The sequence below is a fragment of the Macaca thibetana genome, chromosome 3 (assembly GCF_024542745.1).
Source record: "Macaca thibetana thibetana isolate TM-01 chromosome 3, ASM2454274v1, whole genome shotgun sequence".
NCBI lineage: Eukaryota > Metazoa > Chordata > Mammalia > Primates > Cercopithecidae > Macaca > Macaca thibetana.
The window spans coordinates 4,803,914-4,822,745 of NC_065580.1; the positions used below are offsets into that span (position 1 = coordinate 4,803,914).

Below are 18,832 nucleotides of genomic sequence, written 5' to 3' on the forward strand. Positions count from 1 at the left end.
CATATGAATAGTCCCAATTTTGTCAGAAATGTAACTTGGATCCAGCTGTCTTTTATAAATTAGTGAGTTTGTATGGTGAAACCCTGTCTCTACTAAAAATACAAAAAATTAGCCGGGCGTGGTGGCGTACGCCTGTAATCCCAGCTACTCAGGAGGCTGAGGCCGGCAAATTGCTGGAACCCGGGAGGCGGAGGTTGCAGTGAGCTGAGATCGCGCCATTGCACTCCAGCTTGGGCAGCAAGTGCAAAACTTCGTCTCAAAAAAAAAAAAAGAAAATTCTAAAATGAAAGCTGTAAAATCTTTGTGTTTGTATATGTTTAGATGTGTTTACACATATTTAGATGTATTATTTGTTGTGTCTACCTGGTACCAAATCAACATAAATAAATGAGCACTCATAAATTAGTAAACACAAATATTTCCCAAGTTCACGTGACTTAAGTTAATCTTTATCTTTAATAAACAAGTTGGTTTTTAAATTATTGATAAAATAAAAGTAGAAATGTCTTCAAGATTGTCACCACTCCCTTTTGTCTCATTATACTTGGAAGACATTTTTATATTTGTCTCTGATAGGTATTTTTAAATGTCAGGGTTTGGCACAAAGGTTATAAAACTACAAGCCCAGCCAAAACCAGAATGATTTTTGTGTAATTTTTTGATAGATAAGACTAGTTTAATCTTGTTGGTTAAATGAAAAGAGCTGTATCTTCTGAGTTATTAGCAAAATACCCATATATTTAACCTAAACTCCTTCCTTAAATGAGTATCTGATATTCGCAGGCCATGAAAATGGTTAACAAGGAAGTAACTTGAAATAATGACTAACTTTGTCCAATATCTCAATTTTCACAAGCAATCCAGGTAAACTGTTAAAAATAAATAAATTAGGTAAATATAAATGGGATAAACTTTTATAAATAATTTTTATGTAATTTTCAATCTTTATGTTCAATTTAAATACTACTCATTAAATCTTTATTTCCAAATAAAATAAGAAAACTATACTATAGCAAAACATATTTCTAAAAATTATAACGGAGCTATTTGTATTTTAAAACAATCTGGTAAAGTATACTTTTGTGAATAAAATTGAAACATTTTCCTTTCTCTGTACCTGAATTCTCCAGAATTTGTAAACTATGCCTCGACAGCTAAGGCCAAAATCATGATCATCCAGAGACTGGAGGTTGATTCATCATTCAGGAGAATGGCAAGTAACCTCATGTCATGATCTATCCCATGTTGCTAGCAACCTGGCCCACATGCGATGACAAGGTTTGTTCTCCCCACTCAGGGACGTGACTTCTTGGGAATGAGCCTTCCCAGAGCTGAGGAAGGAAAGAAGGATGTCTACCCTTCTAACCTAAGTGGAGACTGATCATCAATGCTTCCAAGGTTAGATTTTTTTTTTAATCAAAAGAGGGAAATGATACCCTACAGGTCACATTAGGCAAACTTCCAAGTTAAGTCACCGGGGGAAGAAGTCTTGTGTGTCACCTTGTTGCTAAGTAAACAATCTTACTGTGGGCTCTTCAAATTGTCGACGTCCTGTGTGATTTGCTGACATTGAAAAGGATGCTGCTGATTTGCCTCTGAATCATGAAGTTTTACTGATTGTCTTGTACGTAGGCATCTTAGCCTGTGTGTTGCAATCCATCTTCAGTGATTGTAATCTCTTTATTGTACCCTTTCATGATAAAGGATAACTCTGATATGAGGTGTCCCCTTCTCCTAAACTTTCTGAAAGCCTTCCAGCTTGTAACAGATTCTGGAACACGTCCAACTTTGTTGGTGTGTTTCCCCACATCGATTCTCACATGTGGCTTCCAAGAAACCTTTATTACATTATTTCTGCTTCAGTAGCTTTAATTTTGGTTGATACCTTTCCATGTGCTACAGACTAAAGACTACACACAATAGAAGCTTCCTGAAGACCTCTCTCCATCTTTTGCCTAGACCTTCCAGCCACAACTTTTCAAGCCCCTCCCAAAACAACCTACTAACCACACTGTCTACCCCTGAAATGTGGATTTATCCACTCTTTTCCTTTTGCCTATTATGCCATTTCCGACTTTTCTCCCATATTCAAGGACTGCTGAAATGTCCCTTCTGCAAGCCTCTATCTAGAGTTCATAGCAATCCTCCTCTTGATCTTTCTTACCTTGTTCTCATTGCACATTGGATTAATACCTCTGTGGCAAAATATACTATGTTGAAACAACTACTTCTTTTATATGCAGGCTGAAAGCTACATAAGAGTAGAAATCTGTGTTTTATTAATCACTGTTTCCACCCACCACCTTGTCTAGTCAGGGCCTTGCCCAGAGAAGGCCTTCCCTGACTGTCACATGGCAGAGTATATGTGTGATGGAGGAGTGATGGTATACCACCCTCAGCCTGCAGGGAACAGTAGCTCTGGGGCCAGAAAGATTAAACCACTACTGTACTTCTTTTCAGACTTTTTTTTTTTTTAAGATGGAGTCTCACTCTATCACCCAGGCTGGAGTGCAGTGGCACCATCTCGGCTCACTGCAACCTCTGCCTCCTGGGTTCAAGCGATTCTTCTGCCTCAGCCTCCAGAGTAGCTGGGACTACAGGCGCCCGCCACCACGCCCGGCCAATTTTTGTATTTTTAGTAAAGACGGGGTGTCACCATATTGGCCAGGCTGGTCTCGAGCTCCTGACCTTGTGATCCGCCCACCTTGGCCTCCCAAAGTGCTGGGATTACAGGCATGAGCCACTGTGCCTGCCCTCTTTTCAGATCTTTTAAAGACATAAATGTAAATACTCAACTACTGTACTTATTTATTATTTTATTTTGAGATGGAGTTTCTCTCTGTTGTCCAGGCTGGAGTGCAGTGGCATGATCTCGGCTCACTGTGGCCTCCACCTCCCGGGTTCAAGCAATTCTCCTGCTTCAGCCTCCTGAGTAGCTGGGATTACAGGTACCTGCCACCACGCCTGATTAATTTTTGTATTTTTAGTAGAGATGGGGTTTTACCATGTTGGCCAGGCTGGTCTTGAACTCTTGACCTCAAGTGATCCTCCCGCCTCAGCCTCTCAAAGTGCTGGGATTACAGGTGTGAGCCACCGTGCTCGGCCTCATCCACTTCAAAAAGTAAAATCATAGTCTATGCAGTAAAAGAATAAGTAAGTAAACTATACTTGTTTTCTGTTCTATCTTGTATTAACAGAAGTAGAAAAAGAAAAGGCAGGAGAGAGAAAAGTAGGACGAGAAAGAGAAAAGGGAAAAAAAAAGACGAGAGAGAGACAGAGACCATCTGAGACACAGGAGAAAAATGAACTAATCACATAAGGGGACAAAGATGATCCAGGGAATTGTACAGACAGAAACGAATACAGATGATACCGAGACAGTTTGTGCTACGATTTCTCACAATGTGCAATGTTCTTGCAGAAGACATTGAGTTTTGATGCCACCCTTTTGTTCCTGAACTACAAGGGGTTTTGAACTCAGAGGTCAGTCTGGTTAGAAGTCAGCGAGTGTGGGTCACTGCAGGGCTGGTCAGCCCCTGTCCTGTCTGAGGGGCCAGCTGCCTCCTAGCTCCAGCCAAATTTTGCTCTTCGTGAGCAAATGAGGATCTTGCTGCTGCCAGATCTTTGTATTTTTCAAGAGACGCCAGAAATCTGGGTTTTAGTTTGTAAAAACCACTCTGTGGGCCAAACAAAACATGTCAGTGGGCATCGCGAGTTGCCAGTTTATGCCCTCTCAACCGTACACAAAAACACGGCTGTTTCCCCTCACGGTTTTCACTGACATGCTAAGTAAAACCCAGCCTCAGATTAGAGGTGGCCCACGGGCCATTGCTGGCCCACTGAAGTTGCAGCCACCGTCCTGGTTATCAGCGGTCAGTGAACTCAGGACACCAGAAGCTGAAACTGAGGCCAAGCCCACTTCCCCGGGGCCAGCCTGCTCCTGGCTGAGATGACACCTGTCAGAGCATCCTGTGCTTCCTGTTCAATAGTTCACTGGGCTCTGTGCACAACAGAAAAGAGACAGAGACAAGAAAGTGGGCTTCTTTTTCCTTCCAAATTTACCCTGTTTCAGGGCTGAAAGGACTAGCGCATGAAGCACGTGACAGACATTAAATGACATAGAATAAAGTGAGAATTATTGATGCAAGGGTCAAGTATCCAGTGGAGTTTATTTGAAGAAGTAAAAAGAAAGTAGTCTCGCGTTCTAATCTCAACCACATTCTGGAGTTCCTCTGGTAGCACAAACAGGCCTATTATCTGTTCTTCTTATTTTGGAATGATTCTAATAATACTTGCCTATTTATGTCTCTTTCTGGGAAGAGTCAGAATTAATTAATTTTTAGAGACAGAGATAAAAATTCAAATTCTACATCTATGATTATATAAAATCAAGAGGGATATAACTTAGAAAAAATACATTTCATTTAGATGTTAATTTGGTCATTAAAATAAGCAATTAAAACAAATAAATTAGTAATTAAAACAAGACATAAAAATGGAGAAAGCCTGACATAAGCATAACAACAGAATGCTTTTTTAAAAAAAATAATCGACTTATTTTCCCTTTCAAGAATTTCCAGGAACTGTCTACAGCTCTTACATATTCATTGTGAGAAGGCAGTCTGCTGTTTTTGAAAGATGAAGCCAAACTTTTAAAATCCTGATTAAAATTATTGAATAAATGGCCTTGAATTGGCAATTATGGAAATCACCGCACTAGAAAATAATACACAAAATTTCACCACCCAGCAAGATTAAGTATTTTCATAGTTCAGTATTCACTTTCTAGCCTTTCAATATATATAGTTGTTAAACTAGTATATTGTATTCTTTTTAAAATTTAATACAATATAATTTTTTTTGTATCACTACATACCCTTCATAACTATTATTTTAATTAATACATCATATTTTATCTTTTTTAAAAAAAGTTATCTCATTTTCCTAGTTTCAAGTATTTTCACTATTGTATTAACAAGTAGTGCTGCAACTTTGTACATTTTAGATTATTATGAAGCATTCTCCAGAGCAAATAAAAATGCATCAATATTGTTACTGCTCCTGACATGTATTGCCAAGTTGCTTTCCAAACACCTGGGAGAATTTAAGTGATAAAATGAATGATTATATAAATCTTAACGCTTCTTGTCACCGCTAGCATTATCAATAAAAAGGGCCTAAACAGTATGAGTGACACAGGTCAATACAGTGATTCATTCTGAACTGGTGCATTAGGTCCACAGCACTATCAATGGAAGTTAAGCCAGAGAACTGTTCTTAGAAATTCTTAGTTTCCTCATCTTATAAAAGAAGAGTTTGAAAGACACAATCTCTAAAGACTATTTCAGCTTTAAATATCTAAATCTTAAGCACTGGTGAAACACTTCATCCTTCTGATTTTTGCTCCATTATGTTTTAAAAGAATTGGAGAGATGGTGTTAAATTTTTGTAAGAATTAAGTCCCCAAGAAATCTATTTAATTAAATTCAGCAAAATGTATTAAGGCTATTTTAAGTGTATTTCTACTGGAAAAGAAGGAAGGAAGGAAGGAAGGAAGGAAAGAAGGAAGGAGAAAAGGAGGGAGGGAGGGAAAGCAAAAAGAAGTCAGTGTCCTGCTTAGAAGAGAAAAATTCATGAGAACTTTAGGAACCAGGCAACCATTGGCCAAACATCCAAAGATCCAATTTTGGACCATGAGATATATTTGTGATGGTTCCTTTTTTTAGGAAAAAAGAAAACAAGATACATAATAGAACAAAAGTCATTTTATAAGATGTGCTAACTTGTTGAAAAGAGTCTTATGAGGAGCATACAAAATAAAATAACATTGACATCTAAAATTGTTTTTTAAAGGGTAAAGTGTAATGTCACGGAATTTCTGCGACATCAAACACATAATTCAAGTAAAAGTGAGCTTAGGTTTGATTGTTTATTGATGTTTAGAATTCTGAGCGTGCCTCCTGCTGTAATTACCAGCTCTGGATGCCTCTGCCTCACTCTGGATGCAGGCTACCCCCAGCTTCATGAGGGATCGCCCTCAAAACTAAAGGGGCATGGATTCCACTGTCTGCTGCTGCTGCCTGGACCCACGCAGCCACCCACATGCGGCAGCATCGTTGCCATGCTCCTCTGGACTTGGTCATCCTCTGTATCTTCCTTCATAGAACCACCCCACTCCTCCTGCCTGGGCCTTGAGCCCGACCCAGGCTCTCTGGTCTAGCCTAACGCTCTGGAATCCACATGTGGCGTATACCCACGTTCCAGCTGTTACATCTGTAATTCAGTCCTATGACACTCCTGAGGGATAAGACTGGACATTCAGACCTTGTGCACCTGGCTGGGGTCCTGCTGTTCCTGAGCAGAGCACGAGGCCAATGCCGGGAGGTAGATCTGAAGCTCAAAGTCATGACCCTAGCAGAGCACAATGCCAAGGCTGGAAGGTAGATCTCAAGTTCAAAGTCATGACCCTGGTGCTGAATGCCCCTCCACACCTCTCGCTCACGTGGATGTTTCTGGAAAACTGCTCAACTCTATTGATTTGTTACTCTAGAGCAGTCATTCATAAAACACATAGCAATGGAGCACCTACTATGTGCAGGTCATGGTGCTGAGCATTATGTGGGAGACAAAATTAAATCCCAAACAGAACCTGCTCCAGTGAGTTTAGAACTGGGCTGCGGTCTGTATAGCTGAGGAGAGCTGCTTCAGAGATGATGTGCTTGTGCTTTGGGGACAACTGTACCTTTATTTGATTCATTTTCTGTAGAAATGTAGACAAACACTTCAAAAATTTTCAAAAGAAGAAATGGATCAAGACATTTTGATAAATGTTTTCTAAAACTCAATTCTTAGCTACCATCAAATATGATATGCTATCAAATAATAAGGATTAAGAAATAGCCTACTATAGATACATATATATATCTATATATACAAATAATAAGGATTAAGAAATAGCCTACTATAGATACATATATATATCTATATATACAAATAATAAGGATTAAGAAATAGCCTACTATAGATACATATATATATCTATATATACAAATAATAAGGATTAAGAAATAGCCTACTATAGATACATATATATCTATATATACAAATAATAAGGATTAAGAAATAGCCTACTATAGATACATATATATATATCTCTCTCTCTCAAAAGAACACCCCCCAAATTGTGAACCATAATATAATCATCATAGAATTTTAAATGTATACACATACAGAAACTCTTTTCTTTTTTTGAGACGGAGTCTCACTCTGTTGCCCAGGCTGGAGTGCAGTAGAACAATCTCGACTCACTGCAACCTCCAACTCTCAGGTTCAAGTGATTCTCTTGCCTCAGCTTCCCAAGTAGCTGGGATTACAGGCATGCTCCACCAAGCCCAGCTAACTTTTTAATTTTTAGTAGAGATAGCGTTTCACCACATTGGCCACACTGGTCTCGAACTCCTGACTTCAAGTGATCTGCCCACCTCGGCCTCCCAAAGTGCTGGAATTACAGGCATGAACCACTGCACCTGGCCTGAACTCAACAATATAAAGTGTTTGTGGTATTGTGAAATATTTCATGATTTCTACCATTTAGAAGCACAATAAAGGATGATTGAATTAGTACATTTAGTCAAAAGAAATTGTTTGGGGGGAGGCAAGGTGAAATACCTCCATGAAAATACAGAACTTAGCACAAGTTCTGAATTTGCTTAATCACCAGCGATCTTAAAAGCTTTCTTGCTGGATTGACATAATGTTTGCAGTGATTTGCAGGCCCTTCTATCTACTTGTCCCATGTAAGAGCCAATCACAGTAAGCATAGGAGCAAAGAAGAAGCTGGAGGCAAACAGGCTTTGGTACCTTGCAGTGATCAGTTATGATGAGGGTCTGTTTTTACTGGGTGGGGAAAGAGAATGAGGTTATTAGAGGCTGTTTGCAGGGAATATTTTAAAATTCTGCTGACCATATAATTTACCAATTCCTTTCCATTTCTCAATCTGTTTAAGGCTGTTTTATAGACCAACTTAAAAATTACAGTTGGTCTCAGATTGCTTTTTATCATTTATACAAGCTCACAGCTTCTGGAATTCAAATGAGAAGAAAACACCTGATCAGTCACCAGGAAGGCAAGAGAACAGAATACGGAAGAGCTACTGCTCCCCATTCCCAGTCCAACATCCTCCTTTGGGCTGTGGACGATCCTCCAAGCTCTGGCCCCTGTGGAACACCAGGCTTCACCTTCTCAGTACTTGCTCATGAAAACACACAGAGCATACACATATTCCATTGCTGGATCTCACAGAGTACCCACGTTCTGGGCTGGCAGAAGAAATCAGCTTTAATTTGGAGATAGAGCAATTGAGGCATGATAATTTTAAATGACTAAGTGGCTCTGTGGAAATTAAATCCAGATTAAATTAAATTAGAATGCAGACTGCTAAATGACACGTTTTTTGTTTTCTTTATTTTGAGTCTGTTGACATGAGCATTTAAATGTAGCTTTGAGAAAGGAATAATGAACCCATTAGGCTGTACACATTTGGTGCTTAATAAATGTTTATAAAATGAATGGAAAAATGACATTTTAAGAAAAAAAAAAAAAAGGATTGCATTACATAGAATAAGCCAGCAAATTTGTGAGATGAGGACTTTTCTTTACCCATGGTGGTTTCTGAAGTCACCTTATTAAAGGGGACTTGGCTAAAATAACTTCAGTTAAAATATATGATCTGTTACAAGCTATTGATTTTAAAACAAGAAGGCGGCTCACATTCATGTATTTCATTGCTAAGTGCTGCTGTTTTGTACAACACTGCCTTGACTAAACTGACATCCTCACAGGAAATAATAACATTCTGACATTAAAACGCACTCACGCTCAGCAACAGTCTGATCATTTTATCCTCTCTATTAATATTAGAAAACCATTTCTGCAACGTTAGTATTTCTAAATGAGTTGAATCAGATTCTCTTAAGGGAATAATTCTACCAAAGATGATTTTTTAATGCAAAAATGCAGGCACATGCATTTGTCCTAGGTCCTACTTTGCAGAATACTATTTCATTCAATCAAGTGATGGTTTTTGGAACTACGCCATCATCCAACAGCGCGAGGCCTTCCTTACACCTGCAGTCTATGTTAAGGGCAGCATCCACCTAATATTAAATCTCAGCAAACTTTTTAATAAAATGTATCTTTATGCAAAAGAAAAGAAACGGCAGTATTTAACTAGCAAGTTCCATGTTCTTCAGGAGGGAAAGGAAGGCAGCACAGTATTTCTCTGGGTCTGGGGTGGGGTGGGGTAAAGATGAAGCCATCTTCCTTCTCCCTGAATGCAGGCTTCTGGGACCCGGCCTGAACGCTCCCTCAGCCATCAGTGAGCTGGGAGACTCATGCTCTAAGTCTGGGTTCAGTATCCTTATCTGTAAAACCAGGGAACCGATTAATTTTTTTTTTTTACAACCTCCTCTAATCCTGGATTATAGGATTCTAGGATTTCTGTGTTTCTGATTCATACCAGAGCCCTGTTATGATCGCTGTAACTCAGGATTCACAGCCTGTTTCAATTCTTGCTTTTTAACATAGATTTAACCTTAGTTCCGTCCTTTGATTTCCCCAGTGTCTCAAACAAGAAAAGAATCAACTGCTTAGAGTTGGAGATTTATTTATTCTAATAAGAGTCTGAACATTTTGTAAACAAACAAAACGTTAATTCTCTTTAAATTGATTTTGGTATATAACTTCTGTCAATGTTTCTAATACATATCTTTAACCACACATGAACATCAAATCTTAATGCCATTTAAATCTCTGGGGTCAGATACAGTGGCTCAGGCCTGTAATCCTGGCACTTTGGGAGGCCAAGACAGGAGGATTGCTTGAGTACAGGAGTTCAAGACCAGCCTGGGCAACATTGTGAGACGCTATCTCTACAAACAAAACCGAAATCAATTAGCTGGGCATGGTGGCACATGCCTGTAGTACCAGCTATTTAGGAGGCTGAGGTGGGAGGATTACCTGAGCTTGGGAGGTCAAGGCTGCAATGAGCCATGATTGCATCACTTCACTCCAGCCTGGGCAATGAAGCGAGATCCTGTCTCAAAAAATATACATATATTTGGGAAAACAAGTTTTCCCAAATTATAAAGCAGTGGCATTCATATTGACTCAGTATTTGCTTTAACGCATAAGCATCACTTAATATAATTAGGGTAAATACAGTCACAGTACCTAAGTTAATACTTCCTATGCATGTGGAGATGAGCTTTTTTTAAACGGGATTGAGCAAATTCTCCTGAAGTATTCTACATGCATTATTGCAATTGTTCTGTAAATGTGTAAAAGCCTTAGGACTTTATCTTTTAATTATATATGATATGCAACACTTGTTCCCAACACCTGCAGAGAAATTTCCCGGACACTGAAAGAAACAGTGCTTTTATCTTATTAAATTAGTGTGGTTTCAATTTCACATTATCTTTGGTTGCTCAGCCTGTAGTGTTACAAGTTTATTGCTTCTCCTTGGCTATGCGAAAAGTTGAAACCAAAAGTCATTTTCTGCTTTATTGACTTGCAGGAAGAAAAACCGAAATTATCCTGGTCATTAAAGAGAGTACTTACAATTTTTTTGCCTTCTATTAAGACAGTAGAAGTATTTGTTTCAACATTCCACAGTCTCACTGTTCCCTTCTGTTCTCTGTAGATGAATTCTGTATCTGTAAGAGAGGAAGTAGAAAAAACCACGTGAAACATCAAAGAACTCCCCTCAGCTTTTGACGAATGCTTATGTAAAGTAAAATCGCTAGTTTTGAAAAAAAAGATAGGCTCCCACTCATCAAAGGGCCCTTTCAATATGGTGCAATACACCTAAATTTTCTTAATCCAACCTCACGTGATGCTTCTCTCCTACTTTACAAACTGACATAGAAAGCACAGGCGCACACCCAGAAAACCTTTGGAACAGCTAGAATGTTCTTGGGCAGGACACAAAGAGCAGATTAAGAAAGCAGCTATTCCAAGAGGCCAAAGACAACTGCTAGTAAAGGGACTAATTTCCTATATCCAACTTTGGAGTAAATCTGTATGCAGAATGCCTGCGGCCCATAGCCACATCCTGCAAAACGTGCTTTCCTCTGCTCCACAAGCTCCCCTAGGTGCTCTTGCTTGGAGGAGTTAGCTGCTTCGCTGCCGTGAATACCTTTGAATCTAAACATCTCATAGATGCTGAGTCTGGCCTCTTGTATATGAACAACCAAGATTTCAAATTTAGAAAATTAGGAAAAACGCTGACTCAAAATAGTATGCATATGGACACGTACTTATATATCTCCTATGAATGAAAGGGCATATTTCTGAAAGGTAGGGTTGTATTAAAAAAAAAAAAAACTCCCCAAAATCAATGAGATAAAAACACTCCAACAGAAAAAAAAATAGGCAAAATAAATACACCAAGAAATGTTATAAAACAAAAATAGTGAGTAAGCACATGAATAGACTCTTAAAGTCATGAACACTCTGATGATGCAAAATAAAAGCAGAGATAGGTACCATTTTGCAGCCACTACCTTAGAAGACAGTAAGAAAATTTCATACGGGAAAATTACTTCCTGAAATGTAGGGTTGTAGGTTGAGAGGCAGGGACCACAGTGGGGAGAAGGAAGACGTTATCTTTCTGAGTGAAGGCAGTAACCTTGAGCCAGTTTGATGGTAAAGGCATTTCACATGTAATAGTCAATGACTGAAAAACATGATGCAGACTGGATTAATTCAAAAGCAGAAGTTGTTATAATTTAAGTATGTGTAGATTTTATGAGGAAAATGAAAGTCTATCACTATAAAGAAAATGTCATCATCGACATGGACCTAGATCAATCTATTTTACGAATTATGTAAATTACATCCAAAGATTCAGTACTAAAGTTAACAGATGTTTAGGTGAAATTGTTTTCATTTATTTTCCTGGTAATACTTTCATGAACAAATCAAATGAGTCAATTTTTCTGTTTCTTAAGCAAACACGCCAAGGTGCATCTATCGAATGAGCTATCTCCCATTACAAGTACTCACATGGAAACCTCTGCAATCATTTCAGTGAAGTTGCCCTCATATAGCAAATTTTAGAATTTTTTTTTTTTTTTTAGAAAGCACTTAAGTTTGTTAGTTATGTAAGTTGCAAAAAAGGTTACTACTTAATTATCTCCTTATCTCCCTTTGTTCACTAGCTTTTACTTTGAATGAATTTCTAAATATCAACTTTGCCTTCAGTGGATGAAGATTTATGGCCTTTGACCCCCACTCAGGAGTTCCAAGTTCTCTGCTTTTACCCCACCCCCACATTACTGATCACAGTGAAACATAATGATTGTTTAAGAGTGTGCAGTGGGGAGCTGAACAATGAGAACACAGAGAAGGGAACAACATACACTGGGGCCTGTTGCAGGGGGGCAGGAGGAGGGAAAACATCAGGATAAATAGCTAATGCATGCAGGGCTTAATACCTAGGTAATGAGTTGATAGGTGCAGCAAACCACCATGCACACGTTTACCTATGTTACAAACCTGCATATCCCGCACATGTATCCCGGAACTTAAAGTAAATACGTACATAAAAAAGATTATGCTGTTCTACATTTGAGGTACATAAAACCTGCTTGTTACAATGGAAACCAATGAGACCATTTCAGAATTAGAACATATGATTGCTTTTCTTTCTCCTGAATTTTATCGTTCCAGTACTTTTAACAGTTCTATCACATGTTTATGTATCTTTAAATACTATGTTGTTTAGTTTTTTTTGCATTTGAGCTTAATAAGGTGATATTTACTGTGTTCCTCAGTAATTTATATTATATCATATTTCTAAGGTGAATATAATAGTCCATACTATCTTGGCTCTTAGTTCTCACTGATGTACACGACTCAAGTGAATATTACAATGGATACCAGTCATTCCTAGTTTTATTGCTATTACAAACCATTCTACTAGGAATACTCTTCTTTACCTCTTTTGGTACAAATGTACAAGGCTTTTGCTTCTCCTCTCCTCTCCTTTCCTTTCTTTTCTTTTTTCTTTTTTCTTTTTTGATGGAGTTTCACTCATGTTGCCCAGGCTGGAGTGCAATGGCACAATCTCGGCTCACTGCAACCTCTGCCTCCCGGGTTCAAGTGATTCTCTTGCCTCAGCCTTCCCAGTAGTTGGGATTACAGGCTTGCACCACCACACTGAGCTAGTTTTTGTATTTTCAGTAGAGACGGGGTTTTGCCTAGGTTATGGGAATTCTTAAACTTGCAAGTTATTTTCAAAAGTGGTTATGGCACTTTAACAGGCACCAATAGTGAATGAGTTCTCATAACTCACATCCTGTCTAAAACTTGCTATTTTCAAACTTCTTACTATCTTCCAATACAGTGGGTGCAAAAAATGGTATCTCTGATTTTATTTTGCATCATCAGAGTGTTAATCACTTTAAAAGTCTCTTCATGTGCTTATTTACTATTTTTGTCTTATTTTATAAAATTCATTGGTGTATTTATTTTGCCTACCTTTTTCTGTTGGAATGTTTTTATCTAATTGATTTATAAGAGATTTTTATACATCCCATATGAAATATTCATTAGTTTTATGTGTTGAAAGTCCATTTTATTAGTTGTGGTTTTCATTTTACATATAAAATATTTTGATAAACAGAAATTATTAATGTAGTAAAAAATGTTTACCCTTTGTGTTTGATATGACATAAATAATAAATACTTTCCCATTACAAGGTCATAGTAATATTCTCCTATATTTTTTCTGAAACATTTTTTACTTTTCCTTTAAAAAATAAAGGCTTAATTCACTGGAAGATGACATGAATGTATGGTGTGAGGTAGGAATCTAATTTTCTATGTTTATATCTATAGCTATTTGTTCCAGTACAATTTGAGAAGGTCATTATTCACTCTGTAAGATGTGATATCATCAATAATATTTCAGCAACAATATCTGCAGTCATTGGGTCATATGGGACTTTCTTATGTGTTCACTGATGAGTTGGCTCATTCCTGCATCGATACTACACTGTGAAATTATGTACCTTTGTAGTACACCTTGCTATCTGGAAGTTTTCCCATATGATTTTCCTTCACGAAGGGTTTGGTGTTTCTTAGGATTTTGCTGTTTATTATACGTGTTACATTCAGCCTGTTAAACTAGTAAAGAATTCTCCTGGGAAACTGACTGAAATTTCTTTCAGTTGAAAGTTCCATTTGGAGGAAATTGGACACCTTTACAACACTGAGTCTTCCTTCTGTGTACTTTGTCTGCCTTTCTGTTTATTTACTTTTTTCTTTTTAGCATCTTTCCATGAGTTTTTATATTTATCCATTGACAAAAATAACACAAAACATAACCTATCTAGAAATAAATCCACAAAGGATGTGAAAGACCTCTATGCCCCTTTATTGTGGATCATCTATTTCATCAGTAGCCCCAGGCAACAAGTGATCTGTTGTGTTCATTAGATAGGTTTGCCTCTCCTAGAATTTCTCACAAATAGAATCACACATTACACAGTCTTTTGTGTTTCTCTCCTTTCACTCATCATAATGATTTTGAGATTTATCCATGTTATTCCATGTATTAATGTTTCATTCCCTTATACTGCAAAAGAGTAGTCTAGTGGACTGATAGACTTCAATTTTTATGCATTCAAATTCATGCATTGGTGAGAATTTAGACTGCTACCAGGTTGTAGCTATTATATTGTTGGGTCATATGGTATATGTTTGCACTTAACTTTATGGGAAACTGTCAAACTATTTTCCAAAGTAGCTATACCATTTTGCATTTCCACTATCAATTGTGTAAGAGTCACATGCACACCATTTTCTCGCTATCAGTTGGCAAAATCAGTCTTTTAAACATTAGCCACTCTAGCAGGTGTGTAGTGGTATCTCACTGATAAATAGTAATAATGAACATCTTTTCATGTGATTATGGGTCATTTGCAGGTTTTTTGCAAAGTATCTTAAAAAATTTTGTCCATTTTTTTTTTTTTTTTTTTTTTTTTTTTTTTTTTTTTTTTTTTACAATTTATTACTGAGTCCTTTAAACATTCTGGATATGAGTCTTTGTCTGAGATGTATTTTTTAAAAATTATTTACCAGGGTGTGGCTTTCCTTATTATTCTCCTAATTAATTTTTTAAACACTGGGGCCTGTCAGGGGGTGGGGGGCTAGGGGAGGGAGGATAGCATTAGGAGAAATGCCTAATGTAGGTGACGGGTTGATGGGTGCAGCAAACCATCTGCTGAGATTTTCATTCACTGAAAAACGGGCTTATGTTAATTTCTCTGCTGAGATTTTCATTCACTGAAAAACAGGCTTATGTTAATTCGTTGAGGATAGTTGTAATAGCTTTCAAAAAATCTTTGTCAGTTCCAGAAGTCTGTTCCATTTCCAGGTCAAACTATTAACTTCTTTTATGTTGAGCATGTGTTCCATTTTCTTGGTTATTTGTATGTATATATACTAATTTCTGGACATTCTGGGTTTTGATATTATTTCCCAATAAATGTTATTTCCTTTGCTCTAGCAGGCAATTTTCTCTGCTAGGCTTATACCACCAACTTTGTTTCTTGGGTAGCAGCTTTATTGTTAGTGAAGATGTTTAACTTCTTTAGCTGACCTGCCTTGATTCCCTTCCACAGATACGATTCACAGGTCATTCAGCAATGTGGGAAGGCAGTGACTGGGGATCCCCTCTTTGAATTATTTCCTAACTTGCCCATTCTTCCTCTCGAAGCCTTCTCAAATCACCTGTCTTCTTCATTTCCAATGTTTCTGCCTTGGTTCTGATTGTCATCACCTTCACCATAGACTACTCCAGCAGTCTCCTAATGGGTCTCTCTCCTTATTTCCATTCTCTGTGCAGACAAAGCCATCTCTCTCTTTTAAAACTCCTTTTTATCCCTTTGGCAGAAACTATTTTGGTCAAGTTTCTTAGCCTGACATTTAAGGTCCTTCCAATTCTGGCCTTGGCCCCTCTTCCCATTTGAATGCCTATCACCCCAACAAAGCATCCTGAGCACCACCATGTCTCCCAGTCCTCTGCACTCCCTCATACTGCTCCCTGCACCTGTAATGTCCTTCTCCTACTATGGCCAGGTAAGATCTTCCTGGGATCTGCATAAAGGCCAACTCCCTTGTACAGTTTTCATGACTTTTCAAGGCAGGATTCATCTCTCCCTGATTTCAGTCCACACTTCATTCATCCTATTTTTTACTCATCACAGCATGATAGAGTTATTTGTCTGTTATAACTCTCTGTCTTCTGCACTAGAGTACATGATTCTCCAGAGAAGAGGCCACACCTTCCTGATTTTCTATCTCTAATACCTAGCATAATGACTGGTACCAAGTTAGAGGCTAAATATATGTATAATGAATTGAGCCAATTAATACTATCATAAGACTGATTCACCAAATATCCACCTTACATACAAAACAATGACCAGAACCACTAGTGTAAGAGTAACTGCTCTAGAATGAGGAGGGCCTGACGCAGGTGGAGTAAGGACAGAGGCATAGGCATGGTGTTTCTTTTTTGTCAAATTATACTTTTGTGCCTCTTCATGAGATTCAATTATCATTATTTTATCCTTATCATTGCAAAGCATTAAGATGTTACACAGGGGAGTGTACAGTGCATTTTAATGCTATATGGATAGGGAGATAAAGTTGAAAAGCCACGCTCAGTGGGAGTTCTAAGAAACATACAATGTCAGATTCCTAGGAGAAAATTTCCCAAAGGAAAGCTTACAGCACCACCAATTGCTACTTTTCATGTGCAATATATCTAGTGCTTTGCATTTAAAATATACCACTAATCTCATTTTTCTGTGTACTTATGCAATTCTTCAAGCTGAAAATATTACAGAAATGGAAAAAATTGCATTGGTAGCTAGGACTAGGAAGATAGTTTCTTTTTTGTTTTCAAACTGATATAAGAATAACAAATTATTTTTCTAACTCTCTCAATAATAAGATAAAATTCCAGTTATTTACTCATAGCATCATATATCAGCTGATTTTATATGTTGTTTACTTTTGCTTGACAATAATGCATTTTTAAAAAGGCTTTCAAAGGCCATGCATATGTTAAAAATTTAAATAATGTTATGGCATCTTATGGTACTGTAGATTCATTAACAATTGAGCTAACAGATCTCATTACTAAGTGTAATTTGTATATGCTGTTTGGTTTTGAAGAGTACATTAATCCCTGATTGTATAAATATCACAAAGAATCCTCACATAGTAATAGATTTTAATTTCTGAAACAAAGAGTATACACAATGAATGTAGTAAATTTTTCTCATATCATCTTTTAATTTTAAATAACTAGCAATAGAAAGTGTTCTATTGCTTATTTTATTTCTATCTATAATTTACTTGCATTTATGTATGTTCTGATAACAAAAGCATACGATAAACACATATCTTAAGACAGTCAACATCAATATTATGGTCATAAAATATTAATGTGTAATCTCTAGTACCCACATTGCAGTCTAGAAATACCATTTCCCACCAAATGAAACCCAGATTCTCTCTGTAAATGGCTAATTCCAGGTCTGTGACAGGCCATATCTGAGCCCAAAGGTCAAAATTTATTAGGACCATGCCAAAATGACTCAGAAGCCATCTTGGAGAGCCTCCCGCTGGCCAAGAATAGAACATTTGGAGCATTGATAAAACTAATAACTGCAAAAGATTAAAGCTCGTCAACTATGCATAAGTTCTTGAACTTAAAATGATACTTAAAAAACAAACAGATTTGGAGGCTTATTTACTATTCTTTCTACTTTTGTTTAACATTTTCTATTTACAGTTCAAGAATTTTAAAAACATCATGCAGCTATAATGTAAATAAAGGTCTGTTGCACCGGTCTTTCATTTCATCCCTTTTGGGCTTCTGCCATAATTTGTTTATAGAATTAACCTGATATTTTGGTTGCAGGCTATTCGTGACTGTGTTTTCACCAGGTTTCTCCAATAATTACTGGGCCACAAGCTCCAATTCTGAACATTTTCCCTGCAAAGTCAGGAGCTGGGAGCCTAGGAACTCACAGCAGCCAAATGAAGGTCTTCAGTCCAGATGTAGATACACCGCCTCTCATGAACAGTGATTTTTCCTTTGGCTCTTAAAGAGTAAGGTGTGTATGGCAAGTTATAAGAAGAATCAAAAATGATTAGAAAGCTGACATTAATTCCTACTGCCAGTTTCTTTTAGGAAATATGAGTGAAATGCAAATATTTTAGTTGAACCATATTTATAATCTAGAACCGTACTGCTAATATGTAGCCTCTAGCCACATGCTTCCATTAATATTAAAATTAATTAAAATTAAATAACATTAAAAATTTAGCTCCTCATTTATACTAGACACATTTCAAGTTCTCAGTAACCACATATAGCTGGTGGGTACTGTGTTGGATGCTGTGGGTATAGAATATTTCCAATACTGCCAAAAGTTCTTCTGGACAGCACTGTCTACGAGGTTATATTACGTGAGTATGTTTTATTTGGAATGTCTTAGTTTACACCACAGCCTATCTTTCACCTGGAAAAATCACCCTTCTCAGGCCATGGCTACCGAAGAGAACACCAAAGAATGTCCTTGAAGGTGGTGAGCAGAACTCCAGACCTTCCTCTTGGCAATAATGTCTTCGTTCTTAAAGATAATGAAGACAACCGTTGTGGGACAAAATAGGAAATCTTTAAATAGTTAAACACAAATTCCAGAATAACCCAAATGTCACAAGACCTTAAAAAAGAATGCAGGCTTA

General features: G+C 37.4%; 1 protein-coding gene across 4 annotated transcripts in view; it reads right to left on the bottom strand.

Moving 5' to 3' along the window:
- DPP6 (dipeptidyl peptidase like 6) overlaps positions 1-18,832 on the bottom strand; it is a 1,147,427-nt gene that overhangs the window by 345,325 nt on the left and 783,270 nt on the right. For all 4 annotated transcript variants that reach the window (XM_050785804.1, XM_050785807.1, XM_050785803.1 and 1 more), the window contains exon 4: positions 10,622-10,716. In XM_050785804.1, the coding sequence (XP_050641761.1) occupies positions 10,622-10,716 (95 nt within the window). The remainder of the gene's footprint in view (positions 1-10,621; positions 10,717-18,832) is intronic.